This window comes from Drosophila willistoni, chromosome 3R, assembly GCF_018902025.1.
Source record: "Drosophila willistoni isolate 14030-0811.24 chromosome 3R, UCI_dwil_1.1, whole genome shotgun sequence".
In the NCBI taxonomy this organism is placed as follows: Eukaryota; Metazoa; Arthropoda; class Insecta; order Diptera; family Drosophilidae; genus Drosophila; species Drosophila willistoni.
In genome coordinates, this window is record NC_061086.1 from 11640665 (window position 1) to 11665041 (window position 24377).

At 39.3% G+C, this 24377-nt stretch overlaps 1 protein-coding gene across 1 annotated transcript in view; it reads left to right on the forward strand.

Annotated features, from left to right (window-relative positions):
- Positions 1 to 2276: 2276 nt before the first annotated feature.
- The window catches only part of LOC6650477, a 75683-nt gene continuing 53582 nt past the window's right edge, over positions 2277 to 24377 (forward strand). Inside the window, exon 1 of the mRNA XM_023180570.2 lies at positions 2277 to 2532. Coding sequence (XP_023036338.2) covers positions 2307 to 2532 — 226 coding nt within the window. The 5' untranslated portion in view covers positions 2277 to 2306. The remainder of the gene's footprint in view (positions 2533 to 24377) is intronic.

A 24377-nucleotide genomic window follows, 5' to 3' on the forward strand; every position in this document is an offset into this window, starting at 1 on the left:
TTATTTTTTTTTTCTCATTCCTAGCCGGACTCAACTCAAGCGTAAAATGTTGATGAAGTAACCGCACATGTTTGCCGTTTGCTGTTACCTTACCGTACCGAAAACTCACCTCAAGTGAGTGTTTAGCTGCAAAAGTTTTTCTTCTATAGCTGGCAGCTTTGTTGTTGTAGTGGCAGTGTCTAAGCGCAAATTAGTTTGTATAACAGGGAGCTTAACAATGGGGCCATGTTTATGGCCAAAAAGTTTGTGTTATGCATACAACAAATTCATGTAGAGTTGCCATTTTTATGCCACTTGTCCCCATATGCATATAAATAAAGCGATAAAAAAAATCCTTTTTTCTCTCTCTCAAAAACAAAAAAAAAAAGGAAAGCGAATACGAAACAAAAACTCTAGTAAAACAGCAAAAGTTTTTCCAACTAGAGCATGACATGATGCACGGCCACCTAGATGCACATGCACCGTTACAACAACAATTGCAAGAAGCATTTACAACAAACACAAAACACCAAAAAAATAAATAAAATAAAATGAAACAGAAAGCACTAAAACAACTGGCAACAGGATTCAGATTCAGATTCAGTTCCAAGGACAATGTAACCATGTTAAACAACAATCAGAGTGGAAATACAAACCACTAGCTGGTAATTTTGCATGCAACGCTTAATGTTTGTGGCAAAAGTGGCGCTGATTTTGGGAGACAACGTGCTTCTCTCCTCGTTGTATTTCTGTCTGTGTGTGTGTGTGTGTGTGTCGCTAAAGTTTTTTTGCAAAGCCCTCGGCAATGGCAGCCAAATTAAACGAAATGTATACAAAATTTTTGCTGCAGCGGCAAGCGCGTTGGCGCACTCTAAATTTGAGTGAGTGGCTGACTGCCTGCCTCCCTGCAGAAAACAGAAAATGAGTGCTCTAGCGTGGGCCAAGCCATTTTAAGAGTTCAAGAGCGAGGGGAAGAGGGCGTGAGGCGTGTGCCAACATTGAACAACAATGTGGCGGTTGCTCTACTCGTTGTCTAAAGTTTGAAGTGCGCATAATAAGCCAGGCAGGCGGTAAGAAGCCGCCGCACCAAGCCAAATTGGATACTGCAGATAGAGCCACGGCACCAGCCCCAACCCCAGCCATGGCCCCCCAAAAAAGTAGGCAACAGTTTGCAGCCCGGGGACTTAAAGTGCTCTTGACTTGGCTGATGATGGCAAAGAGTACAAGCGAGAGGGGCAAAAGCTGAAATCTCAATGAGCCTGTCATTGTGTGAACCTTGTTGGCTTTTGGAAAGTGAAACTAATTTCCGTTCATATGAAAAATCGCATGTATATATGTATATAGAAGGCATGATATTTTTGAGTCAAAGATCATAACTTAAATATTTCATTTCTCCAAGTTTTGTGACCATCTTTTAAAGTATTTGCTAAAGTAAAGAGGCGTATGTGAAAATTTCCAAACTAATCAAATGTCAGTTAATTAATCCGATTAAGTTGTGTGAGCTTACCCGACACGTTTGGAAAAACTAAGCTCATTAGGGATTAAGCTAAATGCAATTTGCTGTTGTGTGCAATTTTTTGTATTTTCAATTCATCTAAAAATGATTATATAATTTTACAATTATAATTACCGTTCTCCTTGTTTTCATCTTTCTCATTCACAGACAATCGACAGAGTGGGCCAAGTGCAAGCCAGAAGAAGCTTAACCGAACAATGCAACAATTGGCGAAAAACGCACACCTCAATGCCTTCTCGTGGCGGCAGCGGCAACTGCATAAAAGTTATGCCCTGGGCAAAAACTGTACATGAAACAACTTAATTAGTAGTTCTACGAGTTCTTGAGCAAAAACCCTAAACAAAAAAAACCAGAAAAAAAAGAAAGAAACGTCGAGTTTCGTGCCGAGAATCGGTGAGAGAAAAACCAAGTTCGGAGTTTTAAGAAATATTTGTTCATGCTGCTTCATTAGTGTGTGTGTGTGTGTGTGTGTAAGTGTGTTTGTGTGTCTGCGCGGAAAATGTTTAAGGCCAACAAAAACTGGAGCATCAGCATCAGAAGCAGCAGCAGCAACCACGGCCCGGGCAACCTTTGAGCTTCGGCCTCGGGAATAACTTTTGTTTTTACGTGAAATTGTGTATATGCATCCACTGTGTGTGTATGTGTGTGTGTATAAGTGAGAGTTGTTGGATTTTTTAAGAAAATTAAATTGAAAACTACACCTGAAGCTGCAGCTGCAGCTGCAACTGAAAAGGCAATATATATAAATATATACCAAAGAAAATAAGAAGAAAGGAATACAAGCTGCATATAAATTATTATACTTTACACAATGGATTTGCTAAAATTGAAAGCTGCTAGCAGCACCAGAGCAAAAAGGACTTCCACAAAGCACGTAAACCTAATGACTTCATCCTCCAGCAACGCCAACAATTCGTGTAATGGCAGACAAAGCTGCTGGCAACGTCAAGCCATCCTGCTATTCACATTGCTGGCACTCGCGACACACATCAGCATGACTTCCGGTCAAATCGATTGGGATGACGACGATGATCCAGGTAAGTGACGAGTAACAAACTATCCACAAATCGTACATAACAAAAGCTGGCCACTTCACTGTGGGTTCCATTGGGTTTCATCATTCCTCATTCCTCACCCAAAAAAAAAAATCATTTCGTGATTTGCATACCCATTGCAATTATTCGAGAGAAATTTCCATTCCGTTCAGAGTATAGACAAAGCGAAAAGCCAAAAACAGACATCAACTTAAAACGTATTGCAATTGAGATTTGGCAATGTTTTTGTAATTAAGTTTAATTGCCATTGCGTATACGCCCGGGGATGGCAGAAGCTGATGCCCGGATTCAAGTAACTCCTGCTGGCAATGCTACGATTTGTTGGCAGCGTTTCTGGTATGATGAGAGTATGAGGCTTTTAATTAATCGCAGATTTATGACTTGAGGTTGTATGTACGTGTATGTGAGTTTTGCTTGGTAGGTGCACGCTCTGTCCGTGGCTATATAAATGGAATTTTAATTATTCAAAAGCTACAATTAAAATATTTAATGAATTCATAAGTCTGACAGTTTAATTGCAAGAGTTTTCTTGCCGCCCCCGCCTCCCGCACATAAAGCAACTTTTGGGGCCACAAAACTTGAGGGGAATATATAAATAGATGAGGACAAGTTCAAAGCTTTTGCACAAAATCTACATGGAAATTGAGAAATGGGAGTGAATCACACAAATTTCTTTCAGATAAATCAAATTCTTGTTTGGAGCCTACAATAATTTTTCATCCTCACCCCCCACCACCACCTCACCGCCACCACCTGCGAAAAAATGTTCAAACAGAAGATTAATTCATCTGCATACCAAAATTGGCAAGGAATAAGTCTCTTTCTTTCAATAAACAAATTTTTGCCATTTGTGGTTGGGACTTTTTCAATCGATTCTAATCGAAATATTACTCATACGCCACATGGTTCACTAGAGATTTTAAAGAAATTTTGGAAAATAATTGATAAATAGAAATTATTATTTTTTGAATAGCTGATGGGTTATTCTATATACATCAAGTACACTCGATGGCCTTGCTCTCTGCTATTCATTTATAGACCCAAAATGAAAGTCTTTTGTTATATTGTGCTAGGTTAGGGGTAACAAAATCACACGCTTTCTTCCGCTTTTACTCCCCCACCCGTCGTTTCTGTGTCTCATTTATCGATTTTCATCCATTGTGGTGGCCGCCCTCCTTCTGTGTGTGTCGAACGCTTTTAAGCTAACGATGCAAACTGAAAATGTTGACAACAAACATTTTTCAAGCTGTGCGTTGTCCTTGCAGCAAGGTAGAGGTAGCCCCCGACTTGAACAAATATGTACTTACATCGTTTTGCCTTGGGTGGCCCGCACCTTTCTGTCTTTCTACCCCCTCCCCCCTCCATCATGCCACCATTCATGCGTGTGTCTGCCCGTGTGTCTGTGTGTGTGTGTATATATGCGGCCTCTTTGCTCGGAGATAGAAACAGAGCAAAGTAGACAGCCCGCTGTGATTCCATTTGGCTTGCCGTGTGTTTAAGCACATGCATACACGCATCACACACACACATTCACTCACACTGTGATAACTTTTTACAGTTGAAAAATATGGTTTTGCATAAAATTTCGAATAAATGTTGGCCAAGATAAGCAGTTGTGCTGGCTTTCTTTTACCTTGCTTTAAAGCGCCGCGCCGTTTTGTATCCCACTAACCGTGGGATGCTGAAGCAGAAAATTATAAAATTAAGCAAACGGAAAGAAGAGAATGGAGGGCCAGGGTTCGGCAGCAACAAATAAAAATGCCACAAATTTGCTAGGTTCGGCTTGGGGATGTAGGAGCTGAATTTGCCATAAACAACTGACGCTCTGTAAAATTATGAAATCATAAAAATATTTTTACGATTACATAAAAAGAAGAAAAAAATAGAAAACAAAAAAAAATATTGTAAAAATGTGGGCGTCTCCATACAATGTAATTTTGTTTCCCTTATATGCGTTTGCCTAGACACAATTCCATAGAGGGGGGTGTAATAGTCTACTTTACTCTGTCCTGGTCTGGTTTGGACCCGGCTCTCTCTCTCTCTCTATGTCTCTCTCAGTGGTTGTGGCAATTGCGTGATAATATAAAATTCAACTTTAGACATATGACTTCATTATTTATCAAACTGCCGAGCTTTGAATGAGCGTCGAAAAAAATAAAGGGGGAAAGAGTGTAGTTTGCCTCGCATAGTTTAGCCCCACCTAACCCGGGATTGACCTATCGTGGCCCTACAAACCCATTGCCATATATTCAAATTATATATGACCGGGCTATGCGAAAAGCCACATTTGAACAATTTCATTAGAAATGTGACACACTAAAATACACACACAAACATACACGCATAGAGAAAGAGAGAGAGAGAGCACGAGTGTAACTACACACATGTGAGACGAAGCTTTTTTGGTTATTCCATTGGAACTGAACTCTGCGGCTTTAACCCTTATTAGCCTTTGACTTTGTCGTTGCCATTGCCTTCCCACTCTCAATCTTAACCATATTTCATGTTGTTTTCATTTGTTTTGATTAGCAAATGAATGCCATACGTCGCGGCAGTCAAAGTCAAGAGAATGTTGCCGGGATTGTTAGCTAACAAATTATAACGTGACTCAAGCAGGGCAGTAAAATTTGAGTATTTTTATCCACACAGGAAGACAGTGAAAAAAGGTAAGGGAAAGAGAGACAGTGCGTGTTTCACTTGCCACGCAATCTGAACTGTGAATTGGCAACCCACACACATACACACACACACACACACCCACATGCAGCAAAAACAAAAACAACAACAACAACGGAGGCAGAGAAGCTATATGTATAAAAATTTTAATTTATGCCGTGTTGAGTGCGTTATGCCCCAGTTCCTGGCAAGTGTGCCTACTTTAGAGCTCCTCCGCAGTGTTTTTTCTGCAGATAGCATGGCTGTCGCCTTGCTAGACCCAGACACACACACACACACACCCCTTGGTCCCCCCCTTTAACCACCTTCTGCCGTCGTCCCAGTCGTCTTGGTCGTCAAAGTGAAAAACCTAAAATCGGCACTTCAGGCGCGCATTCTATAGCTCATTTGGTTGTCGTTCGTCTCCGAAATGTTGGATTTACTTTAGACACGCGATATTTTTCTAGTCGGTCTGCTGATATGAGACCATATGGAAGACTCACAAAATATGTAAAAAATTATAATTCATATTACATATTTGATGAAACACATTCAATCATTCGCCTAGGCCCTACTTGCCCCGTCTCTCTGTCAAAAGGTCTTGACACTAACGTTAGCAGCTATGGTTGTTGTTGTGGTTGTTGTTGCTTTTGTTCTTGCTGCTCCTGCCACAACCCAATAATTACGCATTTTCGTATTTTGCGCTATGTGGTTATTTTTTAATGATAAATGACCTGGCCCAAAGTGTTGGTAATTTTTCGCAGCTTATGCCGAAAATTTCACTTGAGGCGTGTTTATACATTAGGCTCCAAGTGTGAGAAAAAGAAACACACAGATGGAGGCGCTGAGGTAGAAAGAGGGTGAAGCGAATTACTAATTTTGGTGTCAAAAATACTTAGCATTTACCCAAGAGTCTTATGTGTTTGTGTGTGAGTGTGTGTGAAGCAACGACAATGGAGTCGACGGGGCACATATGTATGTATGTAGGAAAACAAGATGCCAACGAATATTTGGGGTGAAGGGTGTCAACCAACTTGTTTTGCCGCAATTTGTCATTTGTCAGAATTTAATGCTATTGCGAATACATCTGGCAGCCTACTTGGTCACCCGCCCATCTGGCAACCCTATACGCGTCAAGATGCACTCTCGTATATGGCACCGTCTGTGTCGGTCGTGTTTCTCATAGTTCTACCACAAAGAATATATTCACTACTAATATATATATATATCCATCAATAACTCTGTAAACCCATTATGTTGAATAAATCTCAACAGGTTATGGGCCCAGCACGCTTCCACTGCGCCAATAATTCGATGGATTCAGAATAGTGAAAATAAAGTAAAAAGTGTAAAAGTTGTGGCGAAAAAGTTCTAGAAAGATTTTTGTGTCTCGCCTGTGTGGCGCCGAACTGCCGTTTTTTTTTTACGTTGCTTGTGTAGCTTCGCGGTCGGCTTTTGCTTGTGTAGCTAAGTCAAGAAAAAACGTGCGAGGGAGAACACAATAGAAAACAGTTAAATAAAGAGAAACAGAACATAAAAAATGAGTGTCGCAAGTGTACGTATAGAGCCGTTAGGCAAAGAAAATTTTGATACTTGGAAAATTCAGATGGAAGCACTTTTGATCAAAAATGATACGTGGAAATATGTGAACAATACATGTGTAAAGACAGAACAAAATGCTGCACAGTGGGTGAAAGAAGATGCTAAGGCAAAATCTGACTTGATTCTGGCCATGGCGACAACAGAATTAAAACAAATAAAAAACTGTGAAACTTCAAACGAAGTATGGAAAAAGTTGCATAGCATCTACCAGTCCACGGGTCCCGCACGCAAAGCCACCCTACTGAAGTCTTTGATTTTGCTAAAATTAGGCCCTGGCGCCGACATGCGAGATCACGTCGATAAGTTTTTTGACATTGTAGACAAAATAAATGAAACTGAAGTAATCAACATAAATGATTTAATCTCGATCTTGCTACTGTACAGTATATCAGAAGAATACGAAACATTTCGTATAGCAATCGAGTCGCAGGACAATTTAATTACACCTGAAGCACTAAAGGTAAAATTATTGGATGAATACGAAGCGCGAAATCGAAACAAAGGAGAATCATCACCAGGGGCACTGATGATAAATAAGAGATTCAATAATGGTGCACCAGGGTCGTCCAAGGCAGGTGGTTTCAAATACAAATGTTATAATTGTGGAAAGGTGGGGCACAAGGCGGCGAAATGTCCCAAGAAATTTCCGAAAAACTCCGAAAAAAACAGTGAGTCATATTCAAGTATGTACATACAAGAAGCAAATCTTACACGCACAAGCCTAAAGGGATGGTGCCTGGACTCTGGAGCAACGTCACATATGTGTTCAGAGAAGGAAAGGTTTAATAAAACGTATGCAGAAAAATCGCAAGAGTTAAAACTAGCAAACGGCGAAAACACAGCAATTAATGGAATCGGGTCGGTAACTTTTAAACCAAACTGTAAGTTTTCTGCAAACCTTTTGAACACACTGCATGTACCAGATATTAGAGAAAATCTACTGTCAATAGCGAAGATATGTGACCACGGTTTTAATGTGTTATTTAAGAAGAATTTTGCAGAAATAATACAGGTATCCAATGGGCAAGTAGTTTTTGTCGCACAGCGAAAACATGACCTATACCATGTCGAGGAAATGAGTGAAGAAAGCCATTTAGTAGTCGGAAACAAAACAAGTATCAGGGAGTGGCATGAACGCTTTGGTCACTTAAACGAAAAGGACTTAAAAGATGTCATCCAAAAAGGAAGAGTACATGGTGCATGCGTAAATATAAATGAGAGTCTACCAATCTGCGAAGCATGCATTAAGGGGAAGCAATCACGAAAACCGTTTCCTGCATCCGACTCCAAATCAAAAGAACTACTAGAACTAATCCATAGCGATGTATGTGGACCAATGCGAGTAAGTAGTCATGGAGGTAGTCGATACTTTGTTACATTTATAGATGATTTTTCGAAATGGTGCGAATTGTATACTATCAAAAGTAAATCAGAAGTCTTTAACAAACGTGCAAAGAGTAAATTCAGTCCAAGATCTAAACGTTGTATATTTATAGGTTACTGTAATGATGCCAAAGCCTACAGACTATATGATCCCGAAGCCAAAATGGTATTAAGAAGTCGTGACGTCATATTCACAAATATTTTTGGCAACGATCATGAATTTGAAGAATTCTCAGAGCTGAGTGCAGTCAATGCGGAATATCACGAGGAACATAGTCAGGAAGATGATTTTCAAGAAGAGCGTGTCGTTCCCGAGGAAAATACCCCAGAAGAGAATGCCGATATTGAAGAAAATGTCCAAGAAGAACCAGTACTGCAAAGACGTGGACCTGGAAGACCCAGAAAAGTGCATACAGGAAAACCTGGTCGTCCCAAGCTCATCTATAATGAAGTCCAAATCCAGCCAACCATCGGAAATGAGCCTGAACCGGAATCTGATGAGGAAGACGAATTTTATGAGGCATCGTCACTAATAAGCATCGGAGATGAATCGTCAACGCGCGCAGCTCTAAGTGGTCCAAATGCAATTGAGTGGAAAAACGCCTTGATAAGTGAGTATAAAGCGCTACAAAAGAATAAGACTTGGGAAACAGTAAAGCGAGAGAGGAATCAGAAAGTCATAGAAACCAAGTGGGTTCTCCGCACAAAGTATAAACCAAACGGCGAAGTGGATAGCCGCAAGGCTCGTCTAGTAGCAAAAGGCTTCACTCAAAGAGAGGGAATTGATTATAATGAAACTTATTCCCCTGTAGCTCGTATAGGATCAATACGAACACTGATAGCAATCGCCGTGGAACTCGACCTCGACCTCCATCAATTTGATTTTAACAGCGCATATCTAAATGGAGACATAGAGGAAGAACTGTATATAAAGGTTCCACCAGAATTCACCGAAATACTTACGGAAAAAGAAAAGCGGAGATACACCGACGATAAAGTATGTAAACTAAAGAAAGCTTTGTATGGATTAAAGCAGAGTGGACGCCAGTGGTATAAGAAACTGGATTACAAATTGAAGGAAATGAACTTGAAGCCACTTGCAGCCGATCCTTGTGTGTATATGAAAAAACAAGGTAATGGGATTATTATCGTTTCACTGTATGTCGATGATCTCATAGTCGCAACGAATAATAACAAGCTACTAACACAGCTGAAAGCCGAATTAACACGTAATTTTGAAATGAAGGATTTAGGAAAACTGTCTTATTGCCTGGGTATCGAATTTCTTCAAAATAAGAACAAAGGTGAATGTTCTTTGGGTCAATCAAGGTATGTAAAGGATATACTAAAGAAATTCAACATGGAGGACTGTAAACCAGTGAGCACACCTATGAACGCCAGCGAGAAAATTTCAAATCAAATGTGCCCAAAGACAAAACCGGACCTGGAAGAAGTATCAGGCGTCCCATATCAAAGCTTGATAGGTGCTCTAATGTGGCTTGCAGTGTCGACGCGCCCTGACATTGCACATACCGTAAGTCTTCTTAGCCAGTATAATAATTGTTACGGGAAACAACACTGGGTTGCAGCCAAAAGGGTACTTCGTTATTTGAAGGGTACTCAAGACCATGGACTAATATATAGAAAAACCGGAAAAGATTTGGTTGGCTATGCTGATGCCGACTGGGCTGCTAATATTGATGATCGTAGATCTTTTACAGGTTTCGCATTTAAAATGGCAAACGCACCAATAAGTTGGGAATCCCGCAAGCAGCGAACTGTCGCTCTTTCTAGTACAGAGGCGGAATACATGGCCCTATCTGAGACGTCTAAAGAGGCTGTACATCTAAGATCCTTCTTACAAGAGATTTTTGGCTCGCTCCGTTCCACCATAATCTACAACGACAATCAAGGAGCTGGCCAACTCACACGAAATCCTCTATTCCACAAGAGGACAAAGCATGTCGACATCCGTCATCACTTTATAAGGGAACTGGTGGACAAAGGGGACCTTCGCATTGATTACATCTCAACAAGTGAAATGCCCGCAGACGTTTTAACCAAAGGACTAGGAACAGCAAAGCATGAGTTCTGTGTGACACTGTTGGGAGTACAAAAAATAGAGAAATAAGGCGCCATCTGAGGGGAAGTATTGCGAATACATCTGGCAGCCTACTTGGTCACCCGCCCATCTGGCAACCCTATACGCGTCAAGATGCACTCTCGTATATGGCACCGTCTGTGTCGGTCGTGTTTCTCATAGTTCTACCACAAAGAATATATTCACTACTAATATATATATATATCCATCAATAACTCTGTAAACCCATTATGTTGAATAAATCTCAACAAATGCACTTAATAATTAGCCAACTCTCATACATATATGCTTATTCACATTCATATATGTATATACATACATACATATATTTATAGACGCATTATGTGAAATTTGCCCCGTGCCCCGAACTCATGAACTGCTTATAGAAGATCGGCAGGCTCGAGGGAAATCAATAAATAATTAATTACTCGGGGCACACTATGTATTTCAGTGTGTGTGTGTGTGTGTGTGTATTAGACCCAAATGAAGCCATTGGGGATCAAAATGTATTTTAAGCATTTGCATTTTAAGCTGATTTAAATCTGCTTTTATTTTTACTAATTATGCAAATGGTATCTAGTTCAAAAAGTTGACAAGGGCAAATATTCATTTACTTATACATATAAAACACATAATAATATATGGAAAAACTAAAAACTGGCATAATTTTAAATCATTTGCTGACAAACTAATTGAAAAGAAAGACGATATTAAACTTTATTTAAACGATTTGAGAATTTTCTATTGCCAAAATTAAAACAATTAAGCAATTAATTTTTCAATTAACCAAGAGCAAGCGTAGCTTTTTATTATAAGCTAAAGAATCCTATTCAAAATCTATAATTTATGAAGACCATATAAAAATATGAAATCGAATCTATATATTTTAAAAAGGCAGCTTAGCAATTCTTTAAATATTTTCAAGCTTAAGAAATGACTCACATGTTTGACAATACGAAGACAATTTAGGAATACATAACAAATGAATTCTATTGTAGTTACAATATAGTAAACATAAATCAATCATTACATCAGATTCGTGACGGTATTCCAGACCGTTGACAATATCAAAATAGTATATACATCGATTTAAAAGCCTTAAATTCTGCAAACGAACAACCCAAAATGGCCGCAATTTCCCTTTGACAAAAGAAAAATCATTTCAAATGTCATGTAACAAGAGGAAGCCGCAAAAAAAAAAAAAAACCACCAACAACAAAAAACCGACAAAAAAGCAAAGGAGAAAAAAAAAGCTAAAAAGAAAGACCCAAAACGCTTGTTGGAGGACGTCACGCGAAATCCTAGACCTTTCTCTGCTCCTGTCGCAGCAGACACACTAAAACTGTTCTCTTTTGTGAAACGTATAAATTTTCTATTGATTTATGCCAAGTTCGCATGCCATTTTTTCCGTTTTGCATAATTTCTGCTGTTGGCCAAATTGCACTCAGCACACACACACACATAGACAGGACCACCAAAGGACAGGCCAAAAACAGACACAGATACAAAAATAGAGAATGGTGGAGAACTGACAAAGCGGCCACGATGAGGACAGCTAAAGCAAACACAATTGTTACGATTCCGACTGTCTTTTCGCGGTCGTGGCCCGCGGACTCTCTACAACTACTTTGTGCTCTCTCTTTCTCTCTCTCTGTCTCTATCGGTCTCTTTCTATACTGCGGCATTTACAATTGCAGCTACAACACTAACAGCAGCTGCAGCACCATAACCATCACTATCTCCTAGTACCAGCACCAGGAGGAGTGGCATGAATTGTGTTGATGGAGTTATCCATTTATACTCGCATTTGCATAGAACGAGCAGCATGCGACGTCTGTGATTGCTGCTGGGGCGAGACGCTGCCGACACATGACATGGAAAAATGAAAAGGAAACCTATCGTATAGTCAGTGTCTAACCCAGACTAAGACTCAGTCTCGGTCCCAGTTCCATTCTCCAAGTCCCTGAGCAGCATGAACAAATGGTCAAACAGTTGCTACAGCAACTTGACAGCAAAAGAAAAAAAAAAGCAACTAGAAGAAAAACCCAAAAAAAAAAAAGAAAATTGAAGTAACTACCTCTCAGTTGCAGCTGTAGCTGTTGCAGTGGCAGTTGCATAGAGAAAACGGTCTACTGTCAGAGGTTGCAGCGGAAATGCGACTGTAACATTTTCTATATATGTATGTATATACATACATATATCACATGTAAATATGATGACATTGCCCGCCTTCTGCCTGCCGCCAGTATGCATCCTCTGGGAATGCCTGGGAATGCCAAAAATGTGACTCTGCTTAGCTTTTGACTAGTTGGGACAATTGCCAGAGACCAACAACCATGATGGTGCTCCCTTGGCCATACTTTGTTTGTGCCACGCTCAGTTAAAAGTCAAAACCATGTTGCACATTCATCATTTAGAGTAAACAATTTTTGATTAATCGCCAAGAGTACTAAACCCGGACTTGACTAGAAGCAGCGTTCTTGCCGTTGCCGTTGCTGTTGCTGTTGCTGCTGTTGGCGTGCACTTTTGTGCAACATTTTTCCAATTGCTGCCAACACAAAAACAGAAAAACAAAAAACAAAAAAAAAAAGCAACAGAAATATAAAACTGCCAGCGAACTCTTTAGCACGTACGAGGAAAACAGTCCCCAAACTGAAAGACAGGGTGAGACAGAGAGAGTGAGAGGGAGAGAGAGCGCGAGGGAGACAAGAAGTGTTTCGGGGGCACTCGCCTCAACACATGTATACAATTTGTTGTTGCAGCTGAGCCTCAGAGCTTGACTTGCTTTGCTTTTGCTTTTGGTGACCAACTGCCATGTTGGAAATTTGTAACATGATTGCATGACCATCACACCACACTACACCGCACACACACACACACACTGGCGGGACACCCCAAAAAACACAACCAAGCGGCATCCATTTGACTTTTGCATATTTGACTTTGGCCATTTTCAAAATGCTGCGTGTTTCTACCCTGTAGTCATTAAATAGAAGAGTATATTAAGAGCTGAACTTAAAGGTAATACAAGACAGAAAACTTTGTTTCTATTTGTCTTCTATTTATTTGCTAGGGTCGCCCTAAAAAGTATGCTAAGAAAAACATACAACTTTCTAAATATTGCTCATTTAAATGGTCTAGGGTATTGGCTGGTTGGGAAAACTTTTATTTCTCTCGACTGACGACGGCAAGTAGTCAATAGCAATGGTAATGGCAATGGCAAATTTGTGCCGTCAACCGTTGTTAAGCTCGCAACTTATCAAACTCATCACACAGTTGTGACCCAGGGCCACTTAATGTGGGTTTCTTTTGTGAATTTCGATACATATTAAACGGGTTATGCCACAAAAGGATTACAACACTTTTGCCTTTTTCTTACCCAAAAAGCATATCATTATGGTTAAACAATTTTTTTCTCTCACTCATTCTCCCTCTGTCTCCCTATATATCTATCTTACTCTCACTCTGTGGCATTTGGCCGGTAGCTTTTTGACAACTTTATTAGGTTTTCGGCTTGGACTTTTGGATATAGAACCTAAAAATGGGGTCCGACATCGACGGAAAGGCGTGCGAAAAATTCTAAACAAATAAATAAAGGCAAAAACTTGTGTTGCAAAAGGGCAGTCGAGAGAAATTGCTATGCGGCATGCGTCAGCGTCAAAAACTATTTTATAGCTGCTTCGTGTTGTCGTCACGGTCCTACCGGGTGGAGTAAAAAAGGCTAACGAGGCTGCAGAGGCAGGAGAAAAGCCAAGCCTGAGAAAGTATAAACAGGATAGGGGAGCAGATGATGGTCAGGGGGGGATTATAAGGCAAAGAAGGGGCAATAATGAGAATGGGGAGAGCTTGAAATGCTTGTAAGGCGAATAAGTCAACGCAGCAAAATGTCTCAAAAATGAGCAATTTATTTAATTTTTGGCACACACATACACCCGAACACCCACACAATCTTGTGTATGTGTGTGTGTTTGTGTGTGTGTTTGTAGTAAAGTAATTTTCATACTTTTGTTTTTTTCCTCCGATTTGACTTGATGCTATTTAAGCGCAAAACTTTTAAGTTGTTTTACAAAAGTTTGCCAGCAACATAAATTGGATTAAACCAAAAAGATGGCACCAGCGCGGCCATAAGGCCGAGACAAACACGAGGCAACAACAGCAACCAGAGACACAACCCCAAGCAATGCCCCAAACTTGACAACTTAGTTTTGCTGATGTTGTTTTTGTTGTTGCTGCTGCTGCTGGCAAAGGGCTGCAAAATGTTTTTTTAATGCTCACAAATCTAAACGAACTGAAAATCGAGAAATTGCACGTGGCAGCTTTTTAGAAAACTTGACTTACCCTGTGCTGTGATGTGCTGTCCTGTAAAGTCCTGTGCTTTTATCCCAATGCTGGTCGAGGGTCAACTCATTAGCCAAATGAAGCCAAAAACTAAACGTATGTTTGGACAAAGTATTGCCAAAAACTTTTCAATAGTCAACAGAGAGAGTTGGTAGGGATTTTCGGATGCTTTTCAAGTGGTAGAAAGCGGACTCTTGTGTGTGTGTGTGAGTGTGTATGTGTGCTTCGATCGGAAAATCGAAATGGCGGTAGTTGGAGGGTGTTGTTGCCCCTGGTAAAAAACTTTTGACCCGCTTCCCCATGCCTCTAAGCCCCCGGGAAAAAACCATAAATGTCAAAGTCAGCCAAAAGTTTGCATAGTTTTTGACTTTCAGCAGCAACGACAGGCCTCATTTTACCCACCCTTCCCCCCCTCCCATCTTCCTTCCAAAGAGTTTCTTATTCCTTGTTATTGCTGGGACCCATGTGGTTGACATATTTGCTGGGGGATTATTAATTGAAACAAGTTAATTTGCACAAAATAGAACTGGTCGGAAGGCCAGCCGGCCGGCCTCCTGGATAGCAGCCACACAAAAGCCAGGGAAAGAGCGAGAGAAAGATAACTTGAAACAGCCAAAAGCCGACAGTGTCAAAGTAGAGTTTGCCAAAGGCTAGCAAAAGGCTCTCTTAGCCACGCCCATGCCCATCCTTCTGAAATGTGGGCATGGTGAGAGGCCAGGCCCAGGCATGCTAACAAGAACAAGCTGAACAAAAACGACAAACAGCAAACAAAATGTTGGCAAAAAGTTATTAAGAGTCATCATGTTCTGTTTTGTCTCAAGGATAAACTTTTCATATGCTTTTTGAATTAAATACTGGCATTTTTTCTATCAGATATATATATGTGTGTGTGTGTGTGTGTGCATGTTTTTATTTGGCATATGCATATCTAGTTTGGATAAACTTTGTATGTTTGCGTACAAAAACAAGATATAATTAGCATTTAAAGTCAAGTTTTTTGGGCTTAGCTTAAACTAGAATCAGTCCTAAACTCTTAAGAGTTCGCACATACACACATACATAAAGTAATCGGACTAGTGTGTGGACTCTAGTCAATCAATATCTCTTTGACTCTGCATTTCAAATATTATGAAATTTGTTTTTGCTAATATTTGATGAGAAACTTTACTTTTATTTTAAATATAATTTATGAGCTATCTTAAGTAAAACTAAATGTTCAGTGGTTTTGGTTTATGTTCTATACATTAAATGATTACCCAAGGATAGTTTTTTTATTGACTTTAGTAAATAGAAGAAGTTTATAGGTTTTGTAATTTTTTAGCTTTTAGTTCCTTCTTTTATTTTATATCTAAATATATTCTAATGCTACAGCAATAATTGCTATTATTTACTCTATATATCAGTTTATTTTTTGCTGTTTTCAATCACTTGAATGTGGAATAAGTTGCGAGGAGCAATAGAAAGATATCTGACTTATTTTATTATATGTACTTTCTGCAAGAGTATAAAAAGTAAATCTATAAAAAATCTGATTTCATCTTGGTTAATATTATTTTTTTGTAAAACTACCACTAAAGGATTAATCACAGACTAAATAATGCATAAAATTCACCATCACCATCGTATGCCTCAATTCCATTTCATTTTTCATGGCTCTGCAGCATAATTTTGAAGCCGCATCCAATATGAAGTTATTGTTATAGTTAGGGCTCATTATTTATGCCTCAAGTTATGCAGCTAACAGCACATAAACTGCAGCAGTAGAACAGTATTCTCACCCTGCCCCACCATGGCCCTATCCGCGCGAATAATTTGCCACCATCTTAGCCAACTGGATGGTTGACTGGCTGGCTGGCTGAATGTTTGTTGTAAATAAGCACTAAACCTTACCACGGCTGTCTGTTTTTGTACATCTTCCCCAACCTCGCTCCCTGACATAGAGAGAGGGCAGGGAGTTTAGTTGCCTATGCCAAGGCGCAAATGTTTTGCGGAATGTGCTCGAGTCATAAATTTTACACTATCCAGATGGCATACCTACCTCTCCCCCTTCCACCGCCTCCACCACCATCTCCATCTCCACCATGCCATTGACTTGCATTGAATGTGTTTGTCTATGTTCTTGGCATTTACGTTTTTTTATTTTACCAACCCCTCAATTTTTTAGCTTTCTTTATTTTACCAGCAAGCGCAGCCCTCGGGCCATGGAATCTGAAACTTCCCTACTTCCATCACTATATAAACAACGCAGACAGAGAGCCGTAAGCATTTCGCTTTAATAGTTTATCGATGCCGAATGGTAAAAACTGTAAACGTATTGACGTTAAAAATATTTAAGCAACCGAAAGAACTGAATGGAAAGAAAAAACCTTATTCTATCAAAAAGCTTCATCCTGATCAGGCCAAATTATTTATTTATTTGTAGCTGCTGTTTGTAGTTCATCAGTCAGCTCATAATGCTTGTGATTATCTTGCTTAAGGGTCTTGAATTTTTAAATTAAACTCTTTCAGGCTAGTTCGAGAACCTAGAAACTCTCTTACATACATACGTTTGGACGAGTGCTGAATCCGTGTTCTGAGCATGTACCATGTGAACTGAAAATTTTCCAACTAATCGGATTCTAATGGCAAAATAATTATCAGAAGACTGCAGAGTGCCACTCAAATACTCACACACAGAAGCCAAAAACACATACACACACACACGACGTTGCATTCATAAATTTTGGAATGCCATTAGTTTTACATTTGTGGTTTGTGCTGAGGATAACCGCAAAGTGAAAAGCCGCAAATTTTCAAGTCATACGGAAATGAATGCCGACTGGTCGGCAGAGTAAAGTGAAATGAGAGACACTATGTTAGTCGATTGGTTTGGGTCTAACAAAGTTGCAGAGACAGTTCCATATACTTACATATATGTATGTATGTACATATATACAGGATGTAGATAGAGAGATATAGTGGCAATGAGAGAGACAGAGGCAGAGACTCTGACCAGAATGTGGTGAGATTGGTTTGCCCAGCATGTTATGTTTGTTCATGTGTTTGTGTCATTTCAATCACAGTTTTCAATTAATGTAACATCGCCGCATGACATACGGATTAAAAGGTGGAGGGTTGATGAGAAATCTGTTTTTGGGAATTAATGAAAAATGTTTCCCAAAAATGATAAGCTCATTTTATGCACACAACAGTTATTGGCAATTAAATACAGTACTAGGCAAATAAAACTGGAACAAACAATAACAATAACTGCAATCAAGCAAGACTGACCAACCAACCAATCAATGTATCTCCCCCTGTCTCCCCCTTTGAAAAACCAAGCAAACAGTTGGATGTCCCAGCTGGGCCAATTGACCAGCAGCTTTCTCAGAATTTGAATAATATTCAATTCAATATTGAAAACCGCTACATAAATTCAAACATTTGCATTACGACCGACATCGGTTGCAATTGCAAATAATGCGGCCTGGCCGCATGGTGAATGAACTTTGACAATTTGCTTGTTGTGTTCTGTATTTTTGGCATTGTTTCTTTAGCCCGCCAATTTAATCAGACTCAATTTGTTTGAATGCCAAACTCTTTTATGGTTCTTGTAGATATTTTTAATTGAATTTGTATATAAAATATTAAACTATTTGTGTTTTGAATATTTTCTTTTCGAACAATTAAGTTTAAATAGCAAATTAACTTTTATATTAAATGCGTTTTTAAATTTAAAAGAAGACAAATGTATCCTTATGTATCTTTATGGAAAATAGGTTCAGATTATATTCGAAATTATATATTATTCAGCTTCTTATTAAAAATATTTATTAAATTTAATTCAAATACTTTTGACCATCTGCAAAGGTTCTCTTTAAAATTCTCTTTAAAGTAAATTTTAGCCAAGTTAAGTTAAGTTACCAATATGTGTGGAAAAAATCTCAATACTTTCACTATCTGCAAAAGAAGTAAAGAATATTTATTTAATATATTTTTCTAAATAAACAATTTATTTCTGCCACAGTAAAAATAATCAATTTGAGGCTCGAAAATTTAAGTCTTTGCAAATTTGATAACAAAAACTCGTATTAAATTTGATTTTCAATAAAGAAAATTGAATTTCTTATGGAAAACTGATTTGCTGATTCTCTCAACAGTTTTTTCTCCACTCATTGGATTTTCTAATTTAATTGAATAACAAAAAGTTTTGCAAGATTTAATTGAAAAATGTCAATTTTTTCCACCTTCTAAATGAGTTAAGGTAATTAAATGGCAGTTGATTGATATTGTTTTATTTAATTAATTATGCAAAGTGTCAGAATAAAATGAGCAGAAGAGAGAGCGAAAATATTGTTTCTATCACTTGTTTTTAAAGACTTTCTCGTTTAAGCCAAATTCAACTCTTTGTTTTCCCCTCATTCCAAAATAGATGATGATGCTGTGGCACTTAAAGCCGAATACTGTAATTAAAGTTTGGGAGGCGCAAAAAATAATCAATGGACATTCAGTGGTACAGCGGCAACTGAATTAACTCCAGCACTCATCCACACAGACACACACACACACATGGAGAGAGAGAAATGTGGGGACTGGCCAGTGCTATCGTCCATCTCGGTCCCCTTTCGACCAGCGCTTAATGCGAAAATTCAATTAGTGGCATAATTAGTTGTGGCAAGCGTTGAAGTTCAGATTTTTGGTAGACCCCACAATAGCAGCAGGAGCAGGAACAGCAGCAGCAGGAGCATCAGAGGCGCCACCAACAGCGGCAGCAAGTGAAATTGAATGAATGACACACAAAAGACTAACGGCCAATCTATGGGAATGAATTGAGAAGAAAAACAAGAGAAAGAGGAAAAAAAACCGTGAACTGAACTGAAATTTCTTTGGCTCTTTTGTGTGTTTGTGTGTGTGTGTGGGTGATCTTGCAATGGCTGTTCGAGTTTTGTGTCTTTACCCTTGATTAATGTGAATTAATTAATTTAGTGAGTAATTTACAGCAAGCAACTGCATTAATTAACTATTTCTTCCAAATCGCGATTTTTATTCATGGAAAATTAAATTTCTTCCAATAAAGGACTGTGATTTTTAGAGTTGAATTTGTTAACCTAGATTTCGATGCGCATTGGTGTTAATTAACTAAATGCAACTGCAATAAAATTGATTGTTTTCACTTTGTTTGCAATGCAAATTGCTGTTCATCCAGCTGGGTCAAATCCCCGTGGTATTGCCAACAGCAATATCAGCAGCAGCAGCAGCAGCCGGAACAGCAACAGCAACAGCAACAGGAGTAAAAACGTTGAGGTCTGTTGGCAACGGAAATGGCCAAAAATTGTTTGCCTGCCTCTTAGATCTCTTTCTCTCTCTCCCTCTGCTTTCCCTCTCGTTCTGTCTGTGTTGCTGCACGCTTTTTCCCTCTATCCCAATGACATTTTTGCTAACATATGCGCGGTTCTGCGGCTTTCCTGGGTTAAATTGCACCAGAGCAAATTTAATTAGAGTTTTAGCGGGCACACACACATAGATTGAACTGGGAGGGAAGGGGAATCAACATAGACTTAGATGCACATCGTAAATACACATGGATACACTCAGACAGACGTTAGCGAAACAAGTCAAATAACAAGTCACGTTTCAATGGCTAATGAGGTCATGTGTAAGAGCCAATGGCGGATGCGGCTGAGCCAAACGTCTGTCATCCCATTACCCCCCTCTATACGTTGATACGTACATATGTGTGTATGTGTCGGATCCTTCCATTGTTGCCTAGGTACAGTTGTCACTCACTGGCGGGCACGTTATAATAATGACGACGTGCAGTAGCAGCAGTAGCAGCAGCAGCAGCAGGAATGGAGGTTGTCTGAAGTGCCACCGACGGATATCTGGCTGAATGACTAAAGTTAACACTAACTTGGCAAACAAATAAACATGAAAACAAGGGCAAAGTGGTCGTGCCAGCAGAAATGGGGCCTGGCCAGAACACGGCAACAGCAAGGACAATATGTCAACACACATGAGCACTTCAGCTTAATGCGAGAATGTATGTGTCTGCTTTTTGTGCATGTGTGTGTGTGTGTGTGTGTGCGAGACATAGGCATATAATTTCAGCTTCCGCCTAGATCCTTAAACTGTTTGCATTATTGTTGTGTTGTGGCTCCTGTTTGCTGTGCTCCTGTTTGGCTGTTGCATTACAATTACAATTACAATTAGAAAAGTGTATTTTGTAATTGTAGATTCAGTAATTTGCTGTGCATGTGAGACCAAACCTCTAGCCCGCCACCCCTCCCCAAGTCTAGCTACCAACGCTGGCCATTAACCTGCCAGACACACGCACGCACACTCACCCATCCACATCCACATCCCAACTCCCTTGTGTCCTAGTTAAACCCTTAAAAGCAAGTGTCTGGCCTGGTCTGGTCTTAGGCAGGTTTTTGGGTTTTAGGCCGCTCATGTGATATGATAATAAATATTTTCCTTTTAGCTCAGTACTTGTAAACTTGCCAACTTGCTTGGGTTAAAGCATTAAAGCTTCAAAAGATATGTATGTCTACATCAAAGAGGCAACCGAACCTTGAGACTGAGTTCACAGAAATTTTGGTGGCCCATTCTCCGACATCCATTGGTTAGGCACACGATGGGGAAAATCTTTAATTGAAAATGCTTAAACCTTAAGCTGAGTCTCTCTATGGCAAGAGGTTAAAGGCATTCAGCTAAATTAAACGGAAGTCAACATTTTTATTCTTAAGCAGCTCACGTAAAATGAAAGCCGATTGGCTACGAATTCGTTAGCCCATTTAAGAAGAAAATATGAAAAACAAAGCAACGCAGAAAATAACTAAAGTATACAACAAATAAAGTGGAATAACAACTTTAACAGTTAGTTTATTGAATATCTATTCAGAGAAGGAGAAAAAGAGAGAGAGAGGGACGAAGGAAGTACATCAATTATCAATTCTCACTGTTATTAGTTATAATTTATGTACTTGAACTTGTATTGGAAAATTAATCCGCTTATTGGACATATAATGCTTAAAACTATTGATTTATTTAGACGACCATTATATTTAATTTTTGTGGTTTGGTTTTCTTAACTATAATTATTTTAAATGCTTATTAGTTAAAAACTTTGCTTCGTTTTGTCCAATTTAAATAAATACTTTTTTGTCAATTTCCTGATATATGTACCATAAATATTTTGGTAATATTTTTTCAAGTTATTTTTCCATTTGCCCAGAATTTATTAACTATGTTTTAATTAGAAACTCTTTACCTTTTTTATTTAGCAGAATTTGGGTAATTATTTAAAATTTAATTTAGTAAATTTAAGACTTTTACAAATTTTTCTTATCAACTTACTTAGCTGAAACTGTCAAGAATGAAGAGAAAAAGTTAGACCAAAGTTTTTAATACTAAACGGTAAACCTGCCTACGTTAAGCTGGCCATAATAAATATTTAAAGTGCTTAGTTTAATCAATAGATATGCGATATGGCCTCACACATGCCACACACACGCACACACAAAGGCAAACACTCAGTGGCCACAATTGCACACTTGGACATGATCCTAAATGCAAATAGGCGACCCCCAGAGTATATGGGGAGATTCACGTTTAGTGGTAGTAACAACGAGAAGCGAACTCTGGGACACAAAATGTGATGGATGGGTCTCGGCAATGCCAAAGGGACACAGCAGGCCAATAATGGAGTCACGTCGCACTTATGAAAAATATGCGATAATCCCAAGTATAAGTTACCGAGCGAACAGCGTCGAAGCGAAACTCTTTTGCTCTTGTTCTCCTCTCCTGTCTTTTGACTTTTACAATTGCCCTAAGTCGGCAAAGTGGCTTCAAAAGTTTCTTATCAGTCTGTGAGCAAGCCGAAAGTACACAAAAAAAAAAAACAGGACCTCACATATGTGTAGTATTATAATTGTGTGTGTGTGTTTGTTTTTAAGATGCGCTCAAGGAGCATTTGATGATTCAGATATTTTCGGTAATTAGGCAGCAAACTTTTTAATAGCTTTGCTGCTGCTCCCTCTCTCTCTCTCTCTTTTGGCCACGTTCAATAAACAGACTTTAGCCATAATTTGATTATGCCCCAAAAAACGTAAAGTGCGATTCATTTGCATGACAACTAGCTGGAAAATTCATTCACCTGCCGTGTACAGATAACACAACGTGCCTTGCCCTGGGCGAGTCATTTAAAATGCAAAAAACGAACATGAAAATGAAAAATCAGCGACGCGCAGCGGCTACAAAATATAAAAAAAAAGTCAACTACATGTTGTATATTTAAAATATGGTGCAAAAACAACAATAACAATCAAGAAGAAAAAAGCAGAGACAGGCGTAGCAGATAATCAGGAAGTGGCAGCTTATTGAGAGCACATCAAAAAATTGATTTCGGCGTAGCGTGGCTATCGATAGCATCGATAGAAGGATCATACGTGCGTGCCCGTACGCTTTAGTCGATGCGTGTGTCCTTTGAGCCAAACAACAACAACAGCAACAACAATAATAATTCATAGCCACCGTGAGCGTTGTTGCGTCCTTGTGAAGGCTTAACATTTCATCCGGCCATGGTACGTAAGCGACACATTTAAGCGCACTTCCTGCAGCTGTTGCTGATATCGGGACAAGCCAGCTCAGCTCAGCTCCTCCTCCTCATGCTTTTCTCTTTTTCTTGTCTCTTATCAATATGCACTCGCATTAAGTGAGTTTACGTGTGATAGAATTGGCGTTGGTTCTACTGATTCTATTCCCACGGTTTTCTTCTGGGAGACACACACCAACACACACACACACACACGCACTGGGGCTTCTGTCGTCTCGACTATGCGTTTACTTTTTCATAAATTTTTGAGTGACATTTTTGATGACATTCGAGCTTTATGCCATGTACCATTTCAGGATACCCAACTAAAGGCACCTGTCACCATTGCCAAATGTGGCATGGCATGCTTAAGCGGCAAGTGTTAAAATGTCAACAGAAAACTGAAAAGGTATATCATATATAACCACCCAGACGTGCAGTGCCTAAAATACCCTTAAAATGTATTAGCCAAGTTCCAAAAGGAACTCCACTTTAAGACAATAGAAGCAAAAAAAAAAAGAAGTTTCATTTCTACTTGTGTTTGATATCAAGTTTGCTTCCTTTTTTTTGACAAGTCACTTAATACTATTTAAAATTGACTTTAAACTAGTTCATCTAATCATGACGAAGAGCATGAAAAGTCACTGATACCCAAAACATGAAAATTTTGATTGTCATCCCTTTGTCTGTGTCTGTATGTTGGTACGTTGCCATGTTGCCATTTTGCCATTTGCTTCTTGCCTCTGCGCCTTTAGGTATAAGTCAGTTTCAGATGTTGCCGGTGTTCGGTGTTTGGTGCCGCCTAACAGGATTATCTGCGAAAAGGTTACGCAATGCGTTATCACGTATCATAAAGCGTAATCTCAAGCGCGTGGTTTGTATTTACATTGCCAAGTAGATTGCTGTTTAAAATTTGATGCATGGCAAAGGAGTGAGGCTAAGCTAGGGCGGAAGGGATAGAAATGGTTGCCTTTGTCTTTGTCTTACGCCAAATTAAACAAGGCCAACGCGAAAGTCAAATTGGGTGTCCTGAGTAAACGAAACGAGGCCTAACTTAAAGTAACCTTGAAGTCGGAGAGGGGGGTCGGGGGAGGAAAATCAATTGAGCCTAGGTGCGCGTCGGCGAATTGCGTTTTATTCAATTTCTTTTTTTTTTTTTTCTCTCGGCAAGGCTAA